At 36.4% G+C, this 23,010-nt stretch overlaps 1 protein-coding gene across 2 annotated transcripts; it reads right to left on the bottom strand.

The window, feature by feature from the left end:
• Positions 1-11,630: 11,630 nt before the first annotated feature.
• Positions 11,631-22,723, bottom strand: LOC107794787 (DEAD-box ATP-dependent RNA helicase 5). 2 transcript variants are annotated; one of them, XM_075252363.1, is made up of 14 exons: positions 22,152-22,723; positions 21,948-22,066; positions 19,395-19,502; positions 19,089-19,169; positions 18,565-18,643; positions 17,435-17,520; positions 17,302-17,358; positions 17,044-17,111; positions 15,745-15,813; positions 15,444-15,537; positions 14,914-15,009; positions 14,048-14,212; positions 13,851-13,943; positions 11,631-12,133 (listed from the first exon to the last, which is right to left on the bottom strand). In XM_075252363.1, the coding sequence occupies exons 1-14, from the start codon at positions 22,627-22,629 to the stop codon at positions 12,038-12,040; spliced, it is 1,689 nt and encodes a 562-aa protein (XP_075108464.1). In that variant the 5' UTR covers positions 22,630-22,723; the 3' UTR covers positions 11,631-12,037. The 2 variants fall into 2 exon arrangements, with proteins under 2 accessions (XP_075108464.1, XP_075108468.1); XM_075252367.1 differs by lacking the exon at positions 14,914-15,009.
• Positions 22,724-23,010: the final 287 nt, after the last annotated feature.

Below are 23,010 nucleotides of genomic sequence, written 5' to 3'. Positions count from 1 at the left end.
AAAGAATTTTTTTATATTTTTAGATAGCCAACTAAAATGAGTTTTGAATTAAGAATAATATTTTCAATTACATTATTATAAAAATAATTATTATTGAAAAATAGTGTTTTAGAAACTGAAATTTTAAGAAAGAAATATTTTTTAAGAGATATTAACACACCAAATAAGAATTCAAGTAGTAGTAAAAGAAATAAGTCTTATCCAAAGAGTCATTCATTGTCTCAACTCAACATTTGATTATTTTGCCATAAATATGAGTTATTATTTTGCTTCCTGACTATTTTTAGGATCCAATGACACCGGCAAGAATGATATCAAAAAAGAAAAATAGAAGAAATGGTTAATTTTTTTCATGTACTTAATATCCAATAATTATCTATATTTACTGAAAAAGTGTAAATTTTAAGATTATTTATATACAATTCAAATAACTTAAATATTTGACATGATTAGTGTCCGCACATCCGCACAGGTACTAATACTAGTTATATTTGTAAGGTGAACTTTTTTATAGGGTTTTTTATGTTCTACCTAAAGTTTAAATATAGCTACCAAGTAAGTCCTTATGACCTAATACGTTTTCTTCTAAAATTGTAGAATTTATAACAAAATTACTTTTAACAAAATTATGAAATAAAAGAAGAAGAAATGACGCTAAGTTTTCATTTTTTATGCTAAGTTTTACTTTTTTTTTCATATCAATGTCAATTCTATTTGTTATAGGTTGGGCAACATGAATTCGGTCATGGCGACTAAAGCTAGGAACAGAAACATACACCGAGAAGCTCATCAATAATTATATATAGGATATACTAACTAATAAACTAACTTATTTGCTGGTTCAAAAACTATTAAGTATTTGAACCAACCATTGCATCCATATATATAATTACAGTCATTGAACTAAATGAATTTAGTATTACATTTATTGACGTCAATTGCCATTTTACTTTTTTTTTCTCAGATACAATATTTTTTTAATTGTTTGATACAGTGTACACGTGCAACGCACGTACACTCTCACTAGTAATAATAATAATAATAATAATAATAATAATAATAATAATAATAATAATAATAATAATAATAATAATAATAATAATAATAATATATTAAAAACATAAAGCTCTTAAGTTGAAAGTCAAATTACTTAATTGCCCTTTTAAAACTTAAAAATACCAAGTTTACAACAAAACAAAACAAAACAAAAACCCCAACCTTAGCCAAAGGACGCACGGCAAAACTAAAAGACACAACGTCTAAGCCTACTAAGAACTCCCGGTTATCCAATTGTTCAGATTTGAAAAAATTGACATGGTTCTGATTGAAGTTGTTCCTCCATGCCTTATTTTTCTTCTCACCAAGTCAATATTTTTGGGTTTTTAAACTAAAACTTCAAAACAAACTTTAGGTAAGTGATTATATATTTTCTTTGCGCTCAGTTTTCTAAAGAAAGATTGTGCCTTCTTCATTCTTCTAATTGATCAGTTTGAGATGCTTGAGTTCTATCTTTTAGAAGTTAAATATATGTACATGCATGGGTACCTGGATTGAGATGAGAAGTTACTATCAATTAGGTTTCTAATGGTTCAACCATTGTATTATAAGCAACACTCTTCCTAAACTATTTTTGTATATATGATGGTCTCGACTCTGGAGTATGAAATAACCGCAGTTTATTCTTGTTATTTGGTGTTTTATAAATTGTTTAGCACAAATGGATTTACAGAAGATTGATTAATGTAGTTTTCTTTCCTGATTAGTAGTCATTCTTTTGTTATGATGTGCTTGATTCTTCCTTTTAGCTTTGGAAAAATGGTTGCAACGCGGGAGATGAAATTAATGGCTCACCAATACTTTTAGTTGTAGATATTGAAGATCACTAGGGGCAAGGTTATATAAATAGTGGTATTCTGAATGAAAAAAAATTTGAAAAATGTCAAACGTTTCGTAGAACTACTTTATGCTTTGTATTATGACCGTCTATACATCTCAATTATTACTGCAGTGTTGTTTCAATTACTGGATTTCAATTGCCAACGGAAAGCTGCAAAAACAATTACGGCTTCATCACTGAGTGTTGTTTGTAGTTCTTTTTGGCTAAAGACTTGTATAAAATATAATATATTTGATAATCTTGAGATTGGAGGCATAACTCTTGACCCATAATTTTTTTAAATGTGTTTTGTCTAATTGTTCTTTGTAATTCTTTTAGACATCAGTTGTAGGCATAATATTTAGTGATAGTGCTTCAATTCTGAGACTATGTTGTAGTAACTTAACTAAGACGTGTTAAGTCTAATTCCATTTAAGAGATGGATCATAAGTTTGTGCATATATTATAAGTAATAATACAACAACAACAACAACAACAACAACAACAACAACAACAACAACAACAACAACAACAACAACAACAACAACAACAACCCAGTATAATCCCACAAGTGGGGTTTGGGGAGGGTAATATGTACGCAGACCTTACCCCTACCCCGAAGGGTAGAGAGGCTGTTTCCAGGAGACCCTCGGCCCAAAAAAAGCAACAGGAGCCGATATATCAGTACCATAAAAATACATAATAAAATAACAGCAATATAAGAGATATGAAATACAGAATACGAAATACGAAATAGATGGTTGGTATAGTAAAACTAGCAGGTAAAGCCCTGCATCAATAGACGACCAATGACATTCTTAGTCTAACTCCTTACTGCATCAATAGACGAAATATAAGTAATAATGAGAACTCAAATTAATACTTGTTTTTATATTTGCCAATTATAATTTAAACTCAAATTGAGAACGAGTATGTTTTGTGTGTAACGACCCGACTGGTCGTTTTGCTTTTTAGAACCTCGTTTCTCTAGATAAGAATTTTCGTACTTGCTTTTACTGATTCATGACTTGCGGGGACGGTTGGTTCGGGATTTGGAAGAGTTTGGGGTGAAATCGGAGCACTTGGTTCCTTAAGGTTGGCCTAAAAGGCTAAGTTTGACTTCGGTCAACATTTTGAGTAAACGACCTCAGAATCGGGATTTGACGGTTCCAATAGGTTCGTATGATGATTTCGGACTTGGACGTATGTCCGAATCGGGTTTTGGATGACCCGGGAGCATTTCGGCGCCTAATAGTGAAAGTTGATTCCTTAAGGATTTTGAAGTTCTTAAATATTTGGTTTGGAGCGGGTTTTTATGTTATCGAGGTCCGAACGAAGTTCCGAGACTGAGAGTAGTTCCGTACTGCCATTTAAGACTTGCACGCAAAATTCGGATTCTATTATAAGTGTGTTTCGTCGCACTGGAAGTAAATTGAAGAACTTGAAGTTCATAAGTTTGATTCAATTGGTTTTAAGGGGTGATTCTTAGATTTAGCGTTGTTTCAGGCATTCCGAGGGTTCGAGCGAGTCCGTTTTATGATTTCAAACTTGTCGGTATGTTCGGGCGGGGCTCGGGGTCCCCGAGCGTCAATCGGACGAGGCTCGAGTGAAGTTGAAAAATTTTGGAAGGAGCTGAAGCTCCAGGTATCTGTCATAACCGCACCTGCGGTTGGTCAGCCGCAGGTGCGGCCAAGGGGGAGGAGCTCAGGAACAGCAGATGCGACTCCTTTTCCGCAGGAGCGGCCCCCAGACCGCAGAAGCGGTCCGCCTTAGCCCAACTCCGCAGATGCGGCTATCCCTCGCAGAAGCGAGACCGCAGATGAGGTCCCCTAACCGCAGGTGCGGAAATCGTTGAAGGCAGTGCCTTCATTTAATACGGGAATGTGTCATTTTTGACACATTTCCTTCATTTTTTGGGCGATTTGGGAGCTTCCAAAGAGGGGATTTCCACCTAGCATTGAGAGGTAAGTTATCCCTACTTAATGTGAGTTTAATACTTGGGTTTTGGGTAGATTAACAAATAAAGATTAGTGAAAAATTATGGGATTAGAGTAAAACCTAGGGTTTTGATAAAAATAAGATTCAACCATGAAATTTTTCATGGAATAAAGTAAAAATTATATATTATTGATCCTTAAGTTATGGGTAACAACTCCCCTAAAAAATTTCCGGAATCCGGGCACGTGGGCCCGGGGATAAATTTTAGGAAACTTATATTTAGGGTTGGGGAATTACTTTAATAGTTGTAATATAAACTCTTGAGTTTGTATTGACTAGTTCTTACCCCGTTTAATTAGTTTTGGATCGTTCGGCTCCAAATTGAGGGTTTGAGCACGTTCTTGATATTGGAAGTAAACTTTGGAGCGAGGTGAGTCTCCTTTCTAACCTTGTAAGAGGGAATTGTCCCCATAGATGAAATAATTGACTAATTTTCACTAAATGCGGGGGTTACGTACGCACAAGGTGACGAGAGTCCGTGCGTAGCCACTATTATGCTTAAATTCGGGTAGTCTAGGACCCAAAAGTATGTTTTATGTGCTATTCTTATAACTTTATTGTCAATATAGATTGCTTGAATCATGTTGAACGTGGTAAATGAATTTATAAAGAGGAACATCATTTTCTTGACCATTTAAATAGAAGTTGATATTTCTTTGAGTAATTGTTTTCTTGATAAATCCATGCTTGACTATTTGTTGTGTTTAATTATATTTGACCGCATCGCATGTATGATTTGCGAGCGGGGTAATAGATGCATCTATGGTTTGCGCCGTTCGACTCTCCGGCAGTGCACACTTTATTTTTATGTTGGATCAGGTCGTACGACCTCAGCACTATTTGCGCATGCTTCTTGCTCGGTACTTTCTGTAATTTGAATTGTGTTAAATGCCCCGAAATGTAAATGGTTATCTGTGATATTATCTAGGAAAGCACCTATCACTTCTTGCTATACATTTGTTATTTATTTATGACATCCATGCTTAACATAACACTCACTTATATTATTTGACTCTAGTAAGTGTCAAGTCGACCCCTCGTCACTACTTCTTCGAGGTTAGACTGGATACTTACTGGGTATATATTGTTTATGTACTCATACTACGCTTCTATACTTAATTGTACAGGATCTGAGGCAGGTACATCTGGCTACCCGTCTGGTGCACATCCTTGATAGTAGGCCGAGATTCCACGGTGAGCTGCTCCCTTCCTATGCCGTTCAGCAGCATGATGGAGTCTCTCTTTATTTTTGATTGTCTATTTTATTCCAGACAATAGGATAGATTTATTCTTTTGTACATTCTACTAGATGTCCACATACTTGTGACACCAGGTCTTGGCACACACAATGGTAGACTATTCTTTTGGGTTGTATATCTATTACTTTAAGTTGCTAATTATCACTTATTTTTAATTCAAGTTAAGAAAATGCTAGAGTTGTTTTGGTAAAGTAAAATGAGAACACACTAATATATTCGGATTGACTTGCCTGACAACAGTGTTGGGCGCCATCATAACCTGTAAGGAAATTGGGTCGTGACAGTTTGGTTTGGACAGAACATAAATGATGATGCATGTTTTATTTCCTTTATATTCTTTAATGATATTCTTTAGCCAAAAGATAATAAAATCTCTTAATACGAGTTATTAGTTGGACATGGGATCTGTGACATGTTAACTGGAAAATATATATAGTCTTATACATTCAAACATTTACTATCGTGTTTGAATTATACCAACTTTTTACTTATCTCTATGGGGTTGCAAATTTATTGTATATGTTTGTGGATCACTGCAAATTTTGTTTCATGATCTTAGGTTCCTATTATTCTTTTTCTTAAATTTTTTAGTATTATCCTGGGAAGTAAAGTAATTAAAGTTAATTGACCTCAAATCTTTACAAAGAGTCACTTGTATATGAAGGTGTAGAGAAGTATCTCCTGTGTATCATAATTCAGAACCCGGGGCAGAATTTGGTGCGCTACAAATAGTGGTGGTTGAAAATGAATTTCAGAAGAGAAAAATTCATTTTGATAGGTGAATTCTGGTGTATAAATAGGACGAATGTGATTGTCTAGTCGCATTTTTTCAGGGATTACTGGGTTGATTAACTTATATCAAAGACAATTAAATAGTCTAATATCTGAAATTTTGATGACCATATCTAAATATCAAAATTGACTGAATAATAGGAATTGCAAATTAGCAACGTACTTTTGCTTTTACTTCTATAAGTTGTTGGCTTTTCCTCCTGTTACATGTCCGTTTTTGTGTATGATTATGTAATATAAAATAAAAAAGTGGGGGCCATCTTCTTTCTCCATCTTCTTCCTCACCCCCTCGTCCTTTTCTTCTTCACATGTAGTGCGGTAAAACTTTGAAGCTTTAGAGGAGCAGCAGAGGAAGCATTTGATGAAGATTCAAGCCAAGGGAGTGTTGTTGAAGCATCCTAAAGACCAGAGCGCTTAGGTGGTTTTCCGGCTGAGCCACGGCGAGTCGATGCAGACACGAACTTTCTTTTTACGGCTTGTGGTAAATCTATGGGGATGACCACAGTGTCGTATACCAGAGATCTGAGATGGCGGACGGTGCGGAGGTTCTTGGAAGATCTGGATTGGTTATCAAGGAGGAGAAAGAAGTGATTGAATTGCGATTAAGCACATGTATTCTCCCGACCTGAAATCTAGGTGGGGTATTCTTGTGGTTCAAGAGTTATAGCTTTTAGCTAAGAAGGAAGATCAAGAGGCTCGCGACTCTGCCATTTCTGAGCTTGTTCAGCTCGACAAGCAGCGATAATTTCCAATGTGAAAAAGAGAAAGAGTATAAATTACAAAGCATGAAATTTTTTTGACGTGGCGTGACATGGTGCTAACGCGGCGCGCGTAAAAAGCACCTTATATTGTGAAACTTGTATTAATGTTTCAGGGAGGAAAACAATTTACTCCAAATATGTTTAGGGGTAAAGAAACTCCCGTTGAGTTTAAGTGTTTAACCCAATTTTTTGGACAAGTTCTGGGGGATTTTATGTATTTTCCCTTAACTTTATGTTGTATTTTTAAGAGGGATATTAACGTAAAAAATAATCGTGTTATGACAAAACAACCTAAACTGATGAAAGAAACATATACCATGAATAATTCATAGGAAAGTATTAGATGAGATACATTTAATTTTATGTTTGCACATCATAAAATCAAGTATAATTATCACGTGTATCTAATTAAATAATAATTTTTCATTTTTGTAGATGCAGACAATCAATCATGACCTCGACAAATAAGTTTACATGTGGCAATCCACACTGCTCATTCATAGGGACTTTTACGTTATTCTTTTTATAGTTATTTACTCAAAAAGCTTTTTTTAAATAATATTGATTTTCTTTTACAATAACATGTATTACAAAACTTCGCGTACCAAGTACAACGCATGTGGTAAGAGACTAGTTAGAAATTAGCTATCATCTCAAAAGTTATTACCAGCGTAGGATAACATTATAAGATTTTGGTCCTTTTATGTTGGTTTTTGGGATAGAATTAATGATTATCAAGGGCATTCCTATTTTGGGAATTTTTTGGATTTATGAATGACGAACAATTGCAAAAGCATTTTCTAATGTTGTTTTCATAAATTAAGAACGAAAATTGGGGGCTTGAAGACGATCAGATACCGTCCTAATCTCAACCAATTGTAACATTTAGCCGCTTTGTAATCAGTTGGACAAAAATACCCCTAAACTAAACACAAAAACCTCTGTTTCTTTTCTCGACTGTCAATTCTCATACCCAGGGACAATGGAGTTTTGTATTGTTATAGAAAGAATTTCATATCCATCCTGAATGCAATTAATTGAGGCAACATTCACCGTTTCTTGATCCAATCTTAGGAGTGTTTCCTGCACAATACCTATCGAAGTTTTATTTTTAGCATATCAATTAATAAAACTCATAGGGAAACTAATGATTTGATAGAACAAGTACCCACATGAAGAATAAACGAATTGGCCATTGATTAGAAGCTTCGTGTAATTAAATTGGACAGGTGTGGAGTAATTAATTCCTCAACTGCTGCAGCGGTACTATACCTGTTGACGTACTTTGGTTCCTTCCTGATTATTTTCATTAATTAAACAAAAAAAAAAGCTAATTAAAAACTGAAGGAAAGAGTCTTTGAGTTCGTGATTCTACCATTCGGAACTCAAGGATAGTGTCATGGAGGTTGTAGTTCTATAATTGGGAATTCGAGGATAGCATCATGAAATTTGTGGTTCTACAATTAGGAGCTCAAAGATATTGTCAAGGAATTTGTGTTTCCACAATTAAGAACTCAAGGATAGTGTCATGGAGTTTGTAATTGAGCATTCATATTAATTATCAAACTTGCCGAAACAGTAGATGAAGTATATTATACACGTACTTTCCTAATAATAAATAGTCGATCAAGCAAGAGGCATTTATATTATTGTAACGACTCGGCCGGTCGTTTTATGAATTTCAGGCCCGTTTTCCCCATTCTGCTTCCTTATGTGTTGTTCAGCTATATTTCATCATATCGTGTTGGTTGGTTCGGGTTCAGAGTGGTTTTGGAGAGAAATGAGACACTTAGTCTCTTTTAAGTAAGCTTAAGTTGGAAAAATCAACCTGATGCTAACTTATGCGTAGAAGGTCTCGGATGTGAATTCTGATGGTTCGGATAACTCCGTTAGGTAATTTTGGACTTAGGAGCGTATTCGGAATGTAATTTGGAGGTCCATGGAAGAATTAGGCTTGAATTGGCGAAATTGAAAATTTGAAGTTTTCGGTCGGCAGTGAAAATCTTGATATCGGGGTCGAAATGGAATTTCGAAAATTGGAGTAGGTCCGTAGTGTCATTTGTGACGTGTGTGCAAAATTTCAGGTAATTCGGAGGTGATTTGATAGGTTTCGGCGTTGTTTATGGAATTTGAAAGTTTCTAAGTTCTTAGGCTTGAATCCGAGGTTGATTTGGTGTTTTGGTGTTGTTTTGAGTGATTCGAAGGCTCGACTAAGTTGGAATGATGTTATGGGATGTGTTGGCATGTTTTGTTGAGGTCCCGAGGGCCTCGGGTGAGTTTCGGGTGGTTAATGGACCAATTCTTGGTTTTGAGAGTTTGCAGATTTTGCTGGTTTTCTGTTGCAGAAGGTTTGTTCATCACATTCGCGGACAGTGTCTCGTGTTTGCGAAGAGTGTTTTCTTACATGGTGAATTTTGCTCTTCGCGTTCGCGAAAGAGATGACGCGAACGCGAACGGTAGGGCAGTGTGTGCATCGCGAACGCATGAGTGGGGTCGCCTTCGCAAAGAGGAGTGAGGCAGTTGGGGACCCCAGGTCCTTAGTCTACGCGTTCGCGAGAAGAGGGTCGTGTTCGCGAAGGTTTGAGTTGGTAAAGCATCGCGTTCGCGAAGAGTAAAGCGGAGAGGCAGTCTGAGTTGGTCTACGCGTTCGCGGAGAAGGAAATCTGGGCAGACAGTATTAATTTCAAAAACGAGGGTTTGAGTCCATAATTTCAAATTTTCATTAGAGAGCTCGGGAGAAGGCGATTTTGGAGGGATGTTTAGAGGATTGATTGAGGTAAGTGTTCTTCACTCAAATTTGGTTAAATTCCATGATTATGTCTTGATTTTTATTATTTAATTTGGGAATTTGGGGTGAAAATTTGTGAAAAAGTTTGGAGAGTAGATTTTAGGGATTTGGATGACCATTTGACGTCGGATTTTGGTGAATTTGATATGGGTAAACTCGTGAGTGAATGGGTTTTCTAGTTTTGTGATTTTTATCAGATTCTGAGACGTGGGCCCGGGGCCGGGTTTGAGCCAAATTCAGGATTTTTTGTCTAATTTGATAATTTTCGTATGGGTTTCATTCCTTTAGCGTATGATAATATACTAATTTTGGTTAAATTCAGAGCATTTGGAGGCCGAATCGAGAGGCAAGGGCATCGCGGGCTAGAGTTTTGGCTTGGTTTGAGGAAAGTAACGCTTCCAAACTTGGTTCTGAGGGTTCGAAACCCCGAACTATGTGTTCTATGATTACTATTGAGGTGACGCAAATACCAAGTTACGGGCGTGTGGGCGTGCACCGTGAGAATCGCGGCCTGGATCATTCCATGGCACCGCTTAGAGACTCTTTCTTGCTGATATCTGTGTTGTGATTATGTGATTAAGTTAATGAGCTGTAAATCATGCTAGTTATCATGTTAAGGCTTCACGTCGATACTGTTGAGACCCGAGAGGTCGTTTCTTACTGTCATATCATTAAATTCATTGATATTCTATACTCAGTCATGTTTATGCATATTATATCATGTCTCAGTCTCGATTATTATTATTTGGCACATCATATTATTGTTTCGGGCTAGTATCATGGCATTTTGAGCCCCCGTGTGTGAGACTGGAGAGTGAGGACTGAGTGAGGCCGAGAGCCTGATATTGAGTGACAGTATGGGATCGGGCTGCACGCCGCAGCGGGATATTGATTATACCTTCGTTGGCTTGTTGTAGTGTTTGGGCTAAAAGGAGCCCCTCCGGAGTCTATACACCTCCAATGAGCGCAGTTGATATTATTGAAGGATAGATCTTCTCTGGACATGGATCTTGTCCGAAGTATTTATACCTGGAGATGGATCTTCTCCATAGGGCTGGAATGACTTCCCTAGGTACTGGATGATTGCGGTCAGTGATGTATATATATTCCGGGATGGATCTTCCCTGGGCCGGATGGCCATATACAGTACCGAGTAGTTGAGCACTTGAGAGTGGAGGTACATGGTACACTTTTCATGTTTTCTGTGCATTGGTACATAGGGATTTTGCTGAGCTTTATACTCCACATTGTTCTGATTGTATTTATTTACTGTTGAGTTGAATACTTGAACTGCAAGCATGCCTACTTTACTATTACATTTAATTGTGATTATAACTGCTGATGTTTAGTTCGTCACTACCTGTCAGTCCATAGTTTGGACTTGTTACTTACTGAGTTGGTGTACTCATGTTACCCCCTGCACCTTGTGTGCAGATCCAGGTATCTCAGGACACGGTAGCGGCTGTTCACTATTCCAGTCGTGGACTTCACGGAGATAGTGAGGTAGTTGCTTGGCGATCGCAATTCCGCTTTTCTCCTTCTCTATCTTCCTATTAGTACATTGTTGTTATTTCCAGACTATTTTGGTCTTGTCTTGGAACTATTGTAGCATTGCTCATGACTTAGTGACACCCGAGGTCGGGCTTGTATTTTCCGCTTTGTTTGATTTTGACTTTATATCTTTTATCGGATTTCAGTTGAAAAATAGTTTTACTTAAGTTTTAAATGAAATGTGGATTATTTTGAAAATGTGTCAGCTGGCCTAGTTTCACGATAGGCGTCATCACGACCGAGTCGGTTTTGGGTTCATGACAATTATAATTTCTTTTCCAACTGTTGGTCTGATCATCCGTTTCTAATGGAAATAGAAACTTTTTGATCTGATCATCCAAAAGTGACTAGCCTGCCTAATTTGTAATTACCAAATCTCCATACAACATCCAAAAAGAAGAACCAGAAACCAATAGGCACTAGTTAAGCAAAGGACTAAATAAACACTAGCACGTAATGCCTGAGCGGAGACGGAAAATTGCAGGTTTGTGCTACGCTTTGAAACTTTTTCTAAGTAATTAATATAACACCCCCCCCCCCCCCCCCGATCTTTTCTCTTTAATATTGCAAAATGTGGGTGAAAATGGAATATGTAACATTACACATTTTTGCATGAACCAGTTTTGAATCTCATTTTCGAATATTTTTCCACCTTTTGCCAAGTGCAGTAATTTGGAAGGTGCAATCATACATACATCACTTAAAAGGGCAAATTATAATAAGTGTATTACTACATTTGGATCCTAGAAAAACCTTACTAAGCCAACTGTATGGGTGAAAAGAATATTAAGGTACAAAAACACAATAGTATTTCAAACTCATTATCTATGACAGGTTGAAGCGCCAATAGATTTAAGCTTCAATTACCATATACATGAGCAGTGAGATATCTCTTGCATTCTTCCCGCAGTAATCCACTTCTACATGTATCCGCCAAATGATTGCACGGAATGTCAGGATGATGAGCCAATTCAATGGAGTTGTGTTGCTTTGGTAATAATGATATTGCTTCTCAATCTTCCTCATCAGAATTGTCAAATTTTATTTTTGTAGCCTTTGGAGCATTTGCATCTATTTCTCTAAAATGAGCACCATAGAGCTTCGATTCCTGCAAACAGCAACTCAACAATGTTGTACAAAGAATATGTGCACTAGAGAATTAGCAATACAAAAAGATTTAGTTGACCAGTTACTATTCGCATGTATCAGCAAACTATGTTTTTTGTTATTATCATTTGTTCATCACTTTTCACATAGCAAATGCCAGCAAGAAGATAACCGAACACAAATGTTATTCAGTGACATTGTATTCTTCCGGAGGTGATAGTAAACGATAATAACATAAGATCCAGGGCTTCCTGCCCAAGGTCGATAACACACCATCCTCCTCTTCTCTTTATTAGATCAGGAACTAGCCTATTCCTATGTTCAGTTCCTCATTTAATTGGGAAAGGGGCTGATCTTGATGGTTCTCTAGTTCATCTACTGTAACAACCTAGACTGTAGACATTGTAACAGTCCAGCCCGCTAGTGATATTGTCCGCTCTGGGTCTAGGCCCTCACGGGTTTAAAATGCGTCACTAAGATCTAAGGCTTGCTAACTTATATACTCAGCATCCCTCTTGTGTTTTGCCGATGTGGGACTATGTCTATAGTCTAGGGTGTTACATCTACAACTACACTGCTTGTCGCCCTTCCACTCCCTGGAAAAAGTTCCTTCAAAATAGATTCATTTTCCAGTCATCAAAGTGCAGAAACCTCCATAAGCCCCCTTAGAGAGCCCCTGCTCTTTCTTGGCTCAATCCAAGTACACACCTAAGATGTTTAAAGTAGATTGTCCAATATAAATCCATTCTCTTAAAAATTCTCAACCCTACAAGCCCCCCACAAGGAGAACAAGGTTCGAACCCCAGGAGACTGACACTAGATGAATTTTTCCCATCTCTCTCAGCCATGGAAGAAGAGTTACCCAATACTTCTCTAAAAAAAATTTTAAAAAAAAAAGGTGTTACCCAATACTTGTATACAATACTGTCAGGATTGCATAACTAACAACGCAAGAAACACAAGACGCTCCATCAAAGTGAGGAAACAATTGAAGGGACAGAATTACCAAGTGAACCACAGGAAAACGAAACGGAGCGAATTTGGGAGAACACACTTGCATCCAAATCCCCAAGCATCATACTTAATGAAGAGCCTCTGCCATATCAAATAGTTTCAGGCGCCTTCACCATGACTTTTTTTCTTCTTTATCTTTTTTTTGTTTTTTTTTCTTTTTGGACAAGTCACCTCGAGCATGTTTTTTTTTTTTTTTTCTCTTTTTGGGCAAGTCACCTTCAGCATGACTGCTATGACCCTTCACCCCGAAACCCTTTCTAGCGTGTATCCTTATCAATAAAATATAGTTTATTCCAACACTAGAACATGTCAACTTTCTCATCTGAAATCTTCAACCCCTACAGGAAGAACAAAGTACTTTCCTACAACCGTCCCCATAGCACTAACATACTCAGCCACATGAAGTTTGCATCATCTCTGTCTATGCTCAAGAAGAAGACAACCATGGTCAAAGCCCTCTTAAGCCATGGCCACGAAATCCAACCAAAGGTGCTAATAGTGGAAGAAAAGCTACAACTTGAGGCCCTAGCGTCGCACCAGACCAGCATGTCCCTATGAACCTGGCCTAAAGCTCCATGAGCAGGTACTGCAAAGCAACTTAGCAATGCACTTTCATTTGTGATGGCTATCCATAAGCACAAACAGTCAATGATACCATTAGGTAAATGGCGACGCTACTCACAATATACAAACAAAAATCTTACCTTTTTCTTTACATGGGTTCCAAAATTAAGAAGGGCAGCTGGCACAACCTGTCCAGCCTCTCTGAGAACATTTATCAACTCCCCAGAAAGTCCCTATGAAATACAAGCTCAATAATAATCAAAATAGAAAAGTAGTGGAGAAAACAGTACAAAAATAAAGGTCAGACTTCTGTTATAGAAAATCAATGAAACACTACCTTGTTGTCCTTAGTGAAGAATGTATGAGCTACACCTTTTTTACCAGCTCGCCCAGTTCTTCCAATTCTATGAACATAATCCTCTGTTGTCAAAGGAAAACTATAATTTATCACAACTTCAACATCTGGGATATCCAGACCTCGAGCAGCTACATCAGTAGCTATCTGCAGAACATAACAATTATGTTTCAGTCTTCAGAACATTTCAACATTCGCCAAGAACCAAGTAAACACTGAGCTCATGAGCAGTCGGTCCAAATTATGATTTCTAGCAACATAACTAGAAGTCACAGAAGTTTCAGGAAGAGGATCATGCAGGAATGAGGAAGAAATGATATATAGCAAGATATTTTGATGGATAAACAATATTATGCATCCTCTTCTTTTGGGATGGAAGAGAATTGGCCAGAACCCAGTTATCCCAAAGGTTCAGACGTTCAGTAGGAGAACGCCAGCTGGTATATCAAACTACTGTGGAGCCCTTGCATTATCAAACGGTTATCAATTAACGAATAGGTGAAAAATCAGACCAACAACAGCAATTTCATGAGGAAGCATGCTCCAAACGATGAGGCAGTATATTTGTCTGGATGAAGATTTTGGCAAGAAATTGGTCATCTAGATCTAAACTCTGACTCTAATGCAGAGGCAGATAGTAGATAAACATAAGGTGAGACGTGTAGAAAATATTGACAGATGTGGAGTATCATCATGCATCATAGGATCACTCAGATAAACATCACAACAACAACAACAACCCAGTATAATCCCAGTTAGTGGGGTCTGGGGAGGGTAGTGTGTACGCAGACCTTACCCCTACCCTGGGGTAGAGAGACTGTTTCCAAATAGACCCCCGGCATCCTTACCTCCAAGAACTTTCCACCTTGCTCTTGGGGAGACTCGAACTCACAGCCTCTTGGTTGGAAGTGGAGGTTACTTACCATCAGAGCAACTCCTCTTGTCTTATAAACATCACAATAGATCAGATATCAAATGTAACAATGGAAATAGTTCAAACCTTCAAGAGATCTTGGGTCAATATAGGTGATAATGAAGAGAAAGCAAGCAATCTAACCACGGCATTAAAAAAATAAACTTATAAAAGGATGAAGGGGCAAACCTACCATCAGAATTAAGGAGGGAGTAAACTGATGTAAATATGGATAACAAAAAAGAAAACTAAAAATACAGCAATTGTTCTTCCTAACCTTTGATTAAGAATTTGTATCAATGGTTTTAGTTAAGAGCATCAAACACATCTAAGGGTTCTTTTTGACTTAAAGCTCATTTTCTTCGGTTTCTTATTGCTTGATTAGTAGGTCATATATGATTGCATCCTCTAAAGATGCTCCGTAGTTCTCTACCTATCAATTGATAATAGGGAAGAAATGTGTACCATTAAAGGACAGCTTCCATCCTTAAAGAGTGACAACGCCTTAGTACGAGCATGTTGTTGCTTGTCACCGCTAATGGACACAACTTTCCAACCCCTGAAGCAAAGACACATTAAAGATTCAAAAAAGATGTAATCTAGACACATCTATACAGCACAATACGATGAGCATGGATTATATTACATGCATCAATTTTTGCAAGTGTCAAACTATTTCATGCATGTACTATCAGCAGGCGATTTGAAGCTAGGCATAGGAACTTAATATCTTTCTCATAATCAAACAGAAGATGAATGGAATGACCTTTTCTGTAGCATAATTTCAACCCGAGATGCTTCCTTCTTGTACAAAACAAAAACCAATACTCTGTTCCTGCTCAAAGTTGACAACTTTTTGTAAGCATCCATTTTAATGAGTTAGAAAATATAATACCCAGGTTAACTGCCAAAACAGATACAAGTGATGCAACCACTAGCAAAAATATACTGATGATAGAGAACTGTATAACAAACCAAACCCACGAAGAAAAATAGTGTCAGACGAATTCTGTTTGAGTAATTAAGAAACTTTATTACCATTTGGAAGTAGTATGTGCAGTTCATAAAATGAAAAATCCTACCACTGGACATGAGGCCCCAGTGATAGAGTGAACTAACGGCTACTACTTCATCGCAGGTCTCCATACTACATATGCTCCTCAATTAGGATAGAAATTTACTCTTGGCTAGCTTAGATCTCAGACAGCCCCTAAAGAACACATCTTGAATAATCAGCTTCACCATTGTTAAGTGTCAGACAAATTCAGACTGAAGAACTAGAGGAAAATGATACAATGAAAATCTTAGTAAAATAAAACGAATTCATCAAAAAAAATTAGAAGAGAGGGAGAAGAAGAGGGGGGGGATGCACTTTTCCTTGGTTTGAGAAACCTACTACCTCCATGTAGAAAAATGGAATCAATATTTTGAGATTCCCCCCTCGCCTAGTCAACCATTTAAAGAAACCGACTGCGACACCAGACGACTGTATTTAGACCAAATTAGCCGCATGAGCAGACTAATCTGTAGCAACCTTATTCTTAAGTCTCAACAGACACTCCTATCTTTCTCCATCATTTCCAAAATATCTACCCACTCTCTCTTCCCCCCACCATTGTTCACAGTTTAAAGCTAAGATAAGTTCAACTTGCCTTGGACACGCACCACTAGCTATCCTATAATCACCAAAAGTTTTACCATGACCATTACTGTCAATCATTTCCCTCCTAAACACTCCAAAGAATTGAATGCAACTCTTGGTAATGTAACTGAGCAAAGGCGCACGTTCACTAAGACTGGTCACTGAAGTAAAAAGGATTCAAAGCATTGAATGTAACCTTTGGTTGTATCCACGGAATAACAAGAGATTAAGTGAAAAATTCTCAACCAAAACTTCTACCCATCCTATGACCAGTGTTGACTAGCAGTAGCAGATTGCATGAATACCATTATCAATTGATTAAAGTGGGGTTTATCAATGATGTCAACAAGATACAATAAGTGCTCTCTTGAAAACTGAAAGGGAGATCAGATATTTAGCAGTAGAGATTTCTAGTATATATACTTTCTAAACTTGTGGTATTTTTCCAGCAAGCACTGTAAACGCTCATCACGGGCTCGATCTTCCAAGACCTACAATAATGGACAAGCAATTCAGTCAAAGAAATGGAGATGATCATGTAAGTCTTCTCTTTTCTTGTTCTTTGCATTTTTATTTGTGGTGGATTGGCTTGAAGGGAGGATACAAAATGTTGTTCATATGAGTTAGAGAAAAAAAATGCAGATTTAAGAATTACTCTAAAAGCTTCATGATGCAGCTTACCTCGACAATTTGCATGACATCATGGTTGGCAGCCAAATCTTCTGAACCTACAACTACCTGAATAGAAATCAATTTTAAGTCAAAAGGGAACCACAACAAATTTGCAAATATATCCCAAAGAGGTGAATCAGACCTTGATTGGATGAGGATCCATGAATTCTTGAGCTAATTGATGAACAGCCGGAGGCCATGTAGCACTGAACATAACCGATTGTCGAACTGCACAATTAGAGGGAAGTTGAATGTGTTCAGGAAAAAAAGCATGTTTACTAAATTGAAACTCTATTTAGCTAACATCTGAATGGCAAAAACAAGGAGTGAAGCCCTACGATGCAACATGGAAGGACAAGGATAGCAGTCAAAAAATGCATATCCTTATACTCTAAGTAGCGCAGACTCTTCGCTTTTGGTGCGGTACCTATGTTGACACGATGTGGGGGTGGGTATGGGATCCGTACCTGATTTGGTAAACCGATTTTGGGTACTTTGAACAAAATCGACGGAGAAATTCGGGATAAATAACAATGATTTTTTAAATCAAAACAAAAGCTAAGGTGAAATTGGAAAAAATAGAGATACCTCGTATATAGAAATTTTTATGTCCGTTCTTTTCCTTTTATCTCCTTTTGGGATTCTACTCTTGATTAATATTTTTGTCCTTCTTGGAATTCTTTGTAAGTTTTTCACATAATGTCTCATAACTTGATCATATTTTTATTCCTCTAATTTTAGATATTTGAATTATTTTTAGCCGAACCCCCCACCCCCCACCCGTATTCGTACTTGGATCCGTACCCCCGAATCTTAAATTTTAGATCATGAAGGATCCAACCTCTAGATCAGCACCCGTATCGGATACCTGCACCGAGTCCGAGAAACTTAGATAATAGTTACACGATTCAAATTTTCAAAATCCCTTTTCGATTGGTATTAAAAATATCTGTAGACATACATAAGAAATGAAACCAAAAATCCACTCTAACATATAGCTGCACTTCATTTACAAAAGTATTGAAATGAAACCACAAACTACATGGTCGGGACAAATATATGTTTATGAAGAAAAAAAAGTTGATACTTGGAATAAATACAATAAGTTGTGAAGGACATTCAGATGCAAAAGTTTTGCTAAAAAGAAACAAAAAATATATTACGACGTGATAAATGTATTTAAAGAAATAATGCATTTAAAGAAATGCCTACAGAGCTCCCGCCTCTAGGAATTCAAGAAATGGAATCAAATGCAGATGTTGATATTCATACCAGAGCATGTTTGGCTCAAAATGGCACGGACAGCAGGTTCAAAACCTAAATCGAGCATCCGATCAGCTTCATCTAGCACCTATAGCAATATTAGTAACATGAATAAACACTAAAACTTCTAGTGTCAGCAACCATAATATTTCATTAACCCAACAAGGATAAACTCTATCTTAACCAATCAAGGGATAGTACATAAAACTGATTAAAATGCTAAACCACAAAAGATGATTTTAAAAAATAAATTCAGTTTCTCTTTCAAAGAAGACCAACATGCACAGATACCTCACCTCAGAAAGCTCATATTCAACAACTTCAAAAATCTAACTAATAAGGAAAATAATATAAAAAACATTTCTTATACACATTCAATGGCCACAACTACAGAACAGAAGCATCCTAACCATCTACACCTAATTGAGCAAACAAACAAACCTTCATGAAGTCGTGGATACTCACTCAAACTTCATCAAAGATCCTGAAAGTCCCAAACCCAGATAAACGGAGGACAGGAAAACACTACTCACCACAAAAGAAACCGCTTTTAAGTTGCATGCTCCCATTTCCATCATATCCTGCAAACGACCAGGGGTTCCAATAACAATATCCTGCAAGGCAAAGAATATGATCTGACGTACTGACAAACAACTCCAGCTCAAAGAATCAAAGGTGTGTGAACCATGCATAACATCCATCAAAAAGTCAAAGAAAGCAACAAAATAAAACATTAAATTGACTTAAAAGATAATTCCCTATAGGATAACTGAAAAGGTTCATCATCTCGAGACTCATTGCAACAATAAATACAGATACAGAAATAAGAATGTTCTTACCACACCAGATTTAAGAGAAGCTTTTTGATGATGCTTATCGACTCCACCATATAGACAAACTGACTGCACACCAGTAGGCTTCCCAGCATCGCAGAGAACATCTGATATCTATTATAATGACATAGCAAGATCTTTCAAATAAGGTGCATTTATTCGCATCAGCATTTTTTATTTGAGAATACAAGGCAAAATACACATATTATTTTAACAAGAAAAAGAAAAGAAACTGCAGGATCTAGAAGATATTTTAGTCAGACACTAAAAGGCATCTAGAAATAAAACCAACATAAATTAGCATCAGCACAATGACAACATAAATTAGCACCAACATAAATTAGCATCTGATATCTATTATAATGACATATAGCAAGATCTTTCAAATAAGGTGCATTTATTCGCATCAGCATTTTTTTATTTGAGAATACAAGGCAAAATACACATATTATTTTAACAAGAAAAAGAAAAGAAGCCGCGGGAGTCAGACACTAAAAGGCATCTAGAAATAAAACCAACATAAATTAGACCTTTTCTGCACCTCCATTATGCATAATATGTGCTTCCACACTACCTAACCTTCTCTTATAGAGCTCATGTATCTCAATCAACACAAACTTGCTACTTCATTCTTCAATCCATGTCTCTTCAATGAACGCCAAAGAATCATAGCTTCTTGAAACAAGAACAGAAGGGAAGGAAAAGAAAACACACTTATAATAGAGGATCTCCTAGTCTTGGCTAGCTTACTAGAAGGAAGAGAGTGCTAAACCCTCTCACAAGATGATACCCTATTTTTATCCATCCCTCACAAGATAATACCTTTCCGGGTCTTTTGGCTATGATCAAGTGCTAAACCCTCACCAGAAACTGAAAAACAGAGATGATTTTTATGGCCTACGTTCCAATATTTTAGCAGTTCTCCAAGGAACACAAACAAAAAAAAAAAAAACTTAAAGCTTAAATCAAAAATGAAATGAAATGGCTTTTTATCAAATTTTGATTCAATACATTGAAATTGACATTATATAAAATAAATAGAATGAAGTAGAGATGGACCTGATAATGATACTCAAAAGAAGCACTTCAAAACAACAAGAAACTCCAACCACCACTAGAGCTTTCAAACAAAAATTATATACCCTAATTTTTTTCCCCAATATTTGTGAAGTTGAAAACAAAAATATACTCCCTCCGTTTCAATTTATGTGAACCTATTTCCTTTTTAGTTCGTGCCAAAAAGAATGACCTCTTTCCCTATTTGGAAACAATTTACCTTTATGCAATGATTTATAACCACACAAAATATATGTGCTTCATTTTACACCACAAGTTCAAAAGTCTTCTCTCTTTTCTTAAACTCCGTGCCCAGTCAAATGGGTTCACATAAATTGAAACGGAGGGAGTATAAGATTTTGTCTATGGTTTTGGGATGGAGGATTTCCAATAAAAGAGTACAGTAATGAAAATTTCTAGTGAATGATTTGTTTTGTATCTGAAACTCGTACTCTACTCTTTTATTACCATATAAAACAACGAACCCAGGACATTTAATACCATATAGTTAAGATTATTGTGATATATGTTTGAACAAGATTTCTTTGGAGGTTGAGATTGAAGTATCTACTAAATTACGCATACTCCATTTTCCCCCTTTTAAGTTTCAGTAAACGAATGTATTAATAAGTTTGAATCCCGTTCCCCTGAAATATTGTCCTATAAATATCACAAGAATATCTGAGAGCCATCTAATCTATTTCATTTTGTAGTAATTATATGATAATAAATGAATCATTAACTCAAAAAATTTCTACAGACAAAACCTTATATATTTTTCTGCTTCAACCTCAAAACCATAAAAGATACAAAAAGACATATATATAATATATAAAAAGACATACATAAAACATATATATATGTCTTTTTGTATCTTTTATGGTTTTGAGGTTGAAGCAGAAAAATATATAAGGTTTTGTATATATATATATATATATATATATATATATATATATGTATATATATAGAGAGAGAGTATGAGTTTGCTATTTGAAAGCTCTAGAGATGGTTAGAATTTTCTTGCTGTTTTGGAGTGCTTCTTTTCAATATAATCATCAGGTTCATCTCTACTTCACTCTATTTATTTTATATAATATCAATTTACTGAATCAAAGTCTGATAATAGAGCAATTTTAAGACCATTTCAAGAGCCACTTTACTTTGTTTTTGATAAAGTTTCGACAAGGTGTTTTGTTGTTAAGGTTAGTTTTATATTTCTGACTCTTTTTTATCAACTCCACTTCTATGGTTTTTGTGATATGATAAGAGTTGTTTAATAATGAGTTTGGGTTTTTAAACTAGTCATTTAGGGAAGTCGGGGTGATTGGGTTTACACTGTGTTAAAAGATGAGCTTGCGCGGGTGTGTTTTGCCATTCTTTATGTTGAAACAAGACTACAAGGTTCAAATTTTAACAAATGACAATATTATTTAGTGACTGAACCTAATGCAAGAAAGCAGGCAATTTTAAACACAACTCAAGGTATAAATTTCAAAAACATACTTGTTGAGCTAGCTCCCTTGTAGGCGAAAGCACGAGGCAAAGCGGATTCTTAGACTTTTTACTCTTTCTCTTGCTCAGGACATGCATAATAGCCGGAATACCAAAAGCCAAAGTCTTACCTGATCACACAAAAACAAGACAAAATAAAACTAAAACCCCAAGAACCATACTCCACGATTACACTAAATAACCACAATTGCATACCTGACCCAGTTTTGGCAATTCCAATGAAATCACGGCCATCTAAAAGAAAAGGCCATGAATGTGATTGAATTGGTGATGGTTTCTCAAAATTCTTGCAACAATCTAACACATCACTTGGAAGCCCTGAATCCACAAATTTTGCTAAAGCTTTGTACTTTGACTCATTAGCATCCTTACCAGTTACCACCACATTTGTACTACTTTTTTCAGAGAACTCAGCTGACCCATTAATAGTTTCAACCTTGCCATTAGACCCACTAAGATTTTCACTGTTTACAATAGACCCTTCTTGTTCTTGGTTCTGTTTCTGCTTTTTCTTCTTCTTTTTCTCTTTCTTGGACTCTATAACAGTAACTTCTTCAGGTTCAGGGTCTTCGAGCTTTCTCTTATGTTTTTTCTTATGGGATTTGGATTCAAACTTTGGTGAATCCTTGAGGGTTTTTTGTGGTTCGTCATCAGCTAACTGTTTTGCTACCATGGCTGCTCAATCTGTTCTATGGCGAATAACGCAAAACCCTAAGGTTTAAGGAAACTAATTGAGTTGTATTTGTAGTAAAGTTTGATAGTTCCAGTTTACCGAATTCGCCTCTGTTTACAGTGGAATTACAATGAGAAAAATGATCAAAATGGTCCGTCATGAATTGAGATTGCTTCTTTTTAGTCCTTGATATATGTGGATTAACAAATATGGTCCTTGATATATGTGGATTAACAAATATGGTCCTTGATCTATGAAAAAAGTACACTTTGTTCTTCATTTCTAAAAGTAACGATCTTTCGTATTTCCCGTTAAAGTTAACTGCTCTTTTCACATGTTCTGCACGTGAGCAATAAAAAATAAAGAAATTCACATAAGTTT

The sequence above is a fragment of the Nicotiana tabacum genome, chromosome 1 (genome assembly GCF_000715075.1).
Source record: "Nicotiana tabacum cultivar K326 chromosome 1, ASM71507v2, whole genome shotgun sequence".
In the NCBI taxonomy this organism is placed as follows: Eukaryota; Viridiplantae; Streptophyta; class Magnoliopsida; order Solanales; family Solanaceae; genus Nicotiana; species Nicotiana tabacum.
The sequence above is the reverse complement of the archived record's forward strand: the minus strand, read 5'-3'. Positions and strand labels throughout refer to the sequence as shown.

What these genes read in the sequence shown, in the direction of transcription:
- LOC107794787 (XM_075252363.1), bottom strand. Translation starts at nt 22,629, where the DNA reads ATGGTAGCAAAACAGTTAGCTGATGACGAACCACAAAAAACCCTCAAG. An exon ending in ATGTCATGCAAATTGTCGAG is followed by an intron (nt 17,112 to 17,301) that starts GTAAGCTGCATC and finishes CCATTATTGTAG; the next exon opens with GTCTTGGAAGATCGAGCCCG. An exon ending in GAAATTATGCTACAGAAAAG is followed by an intron (nt 15,538 to 15,744) that starts GTCATTCCATTC and finishes TCTTTGCTTCAG; the next exon opens with GGGTTGGAAAGTTGTGTCCA.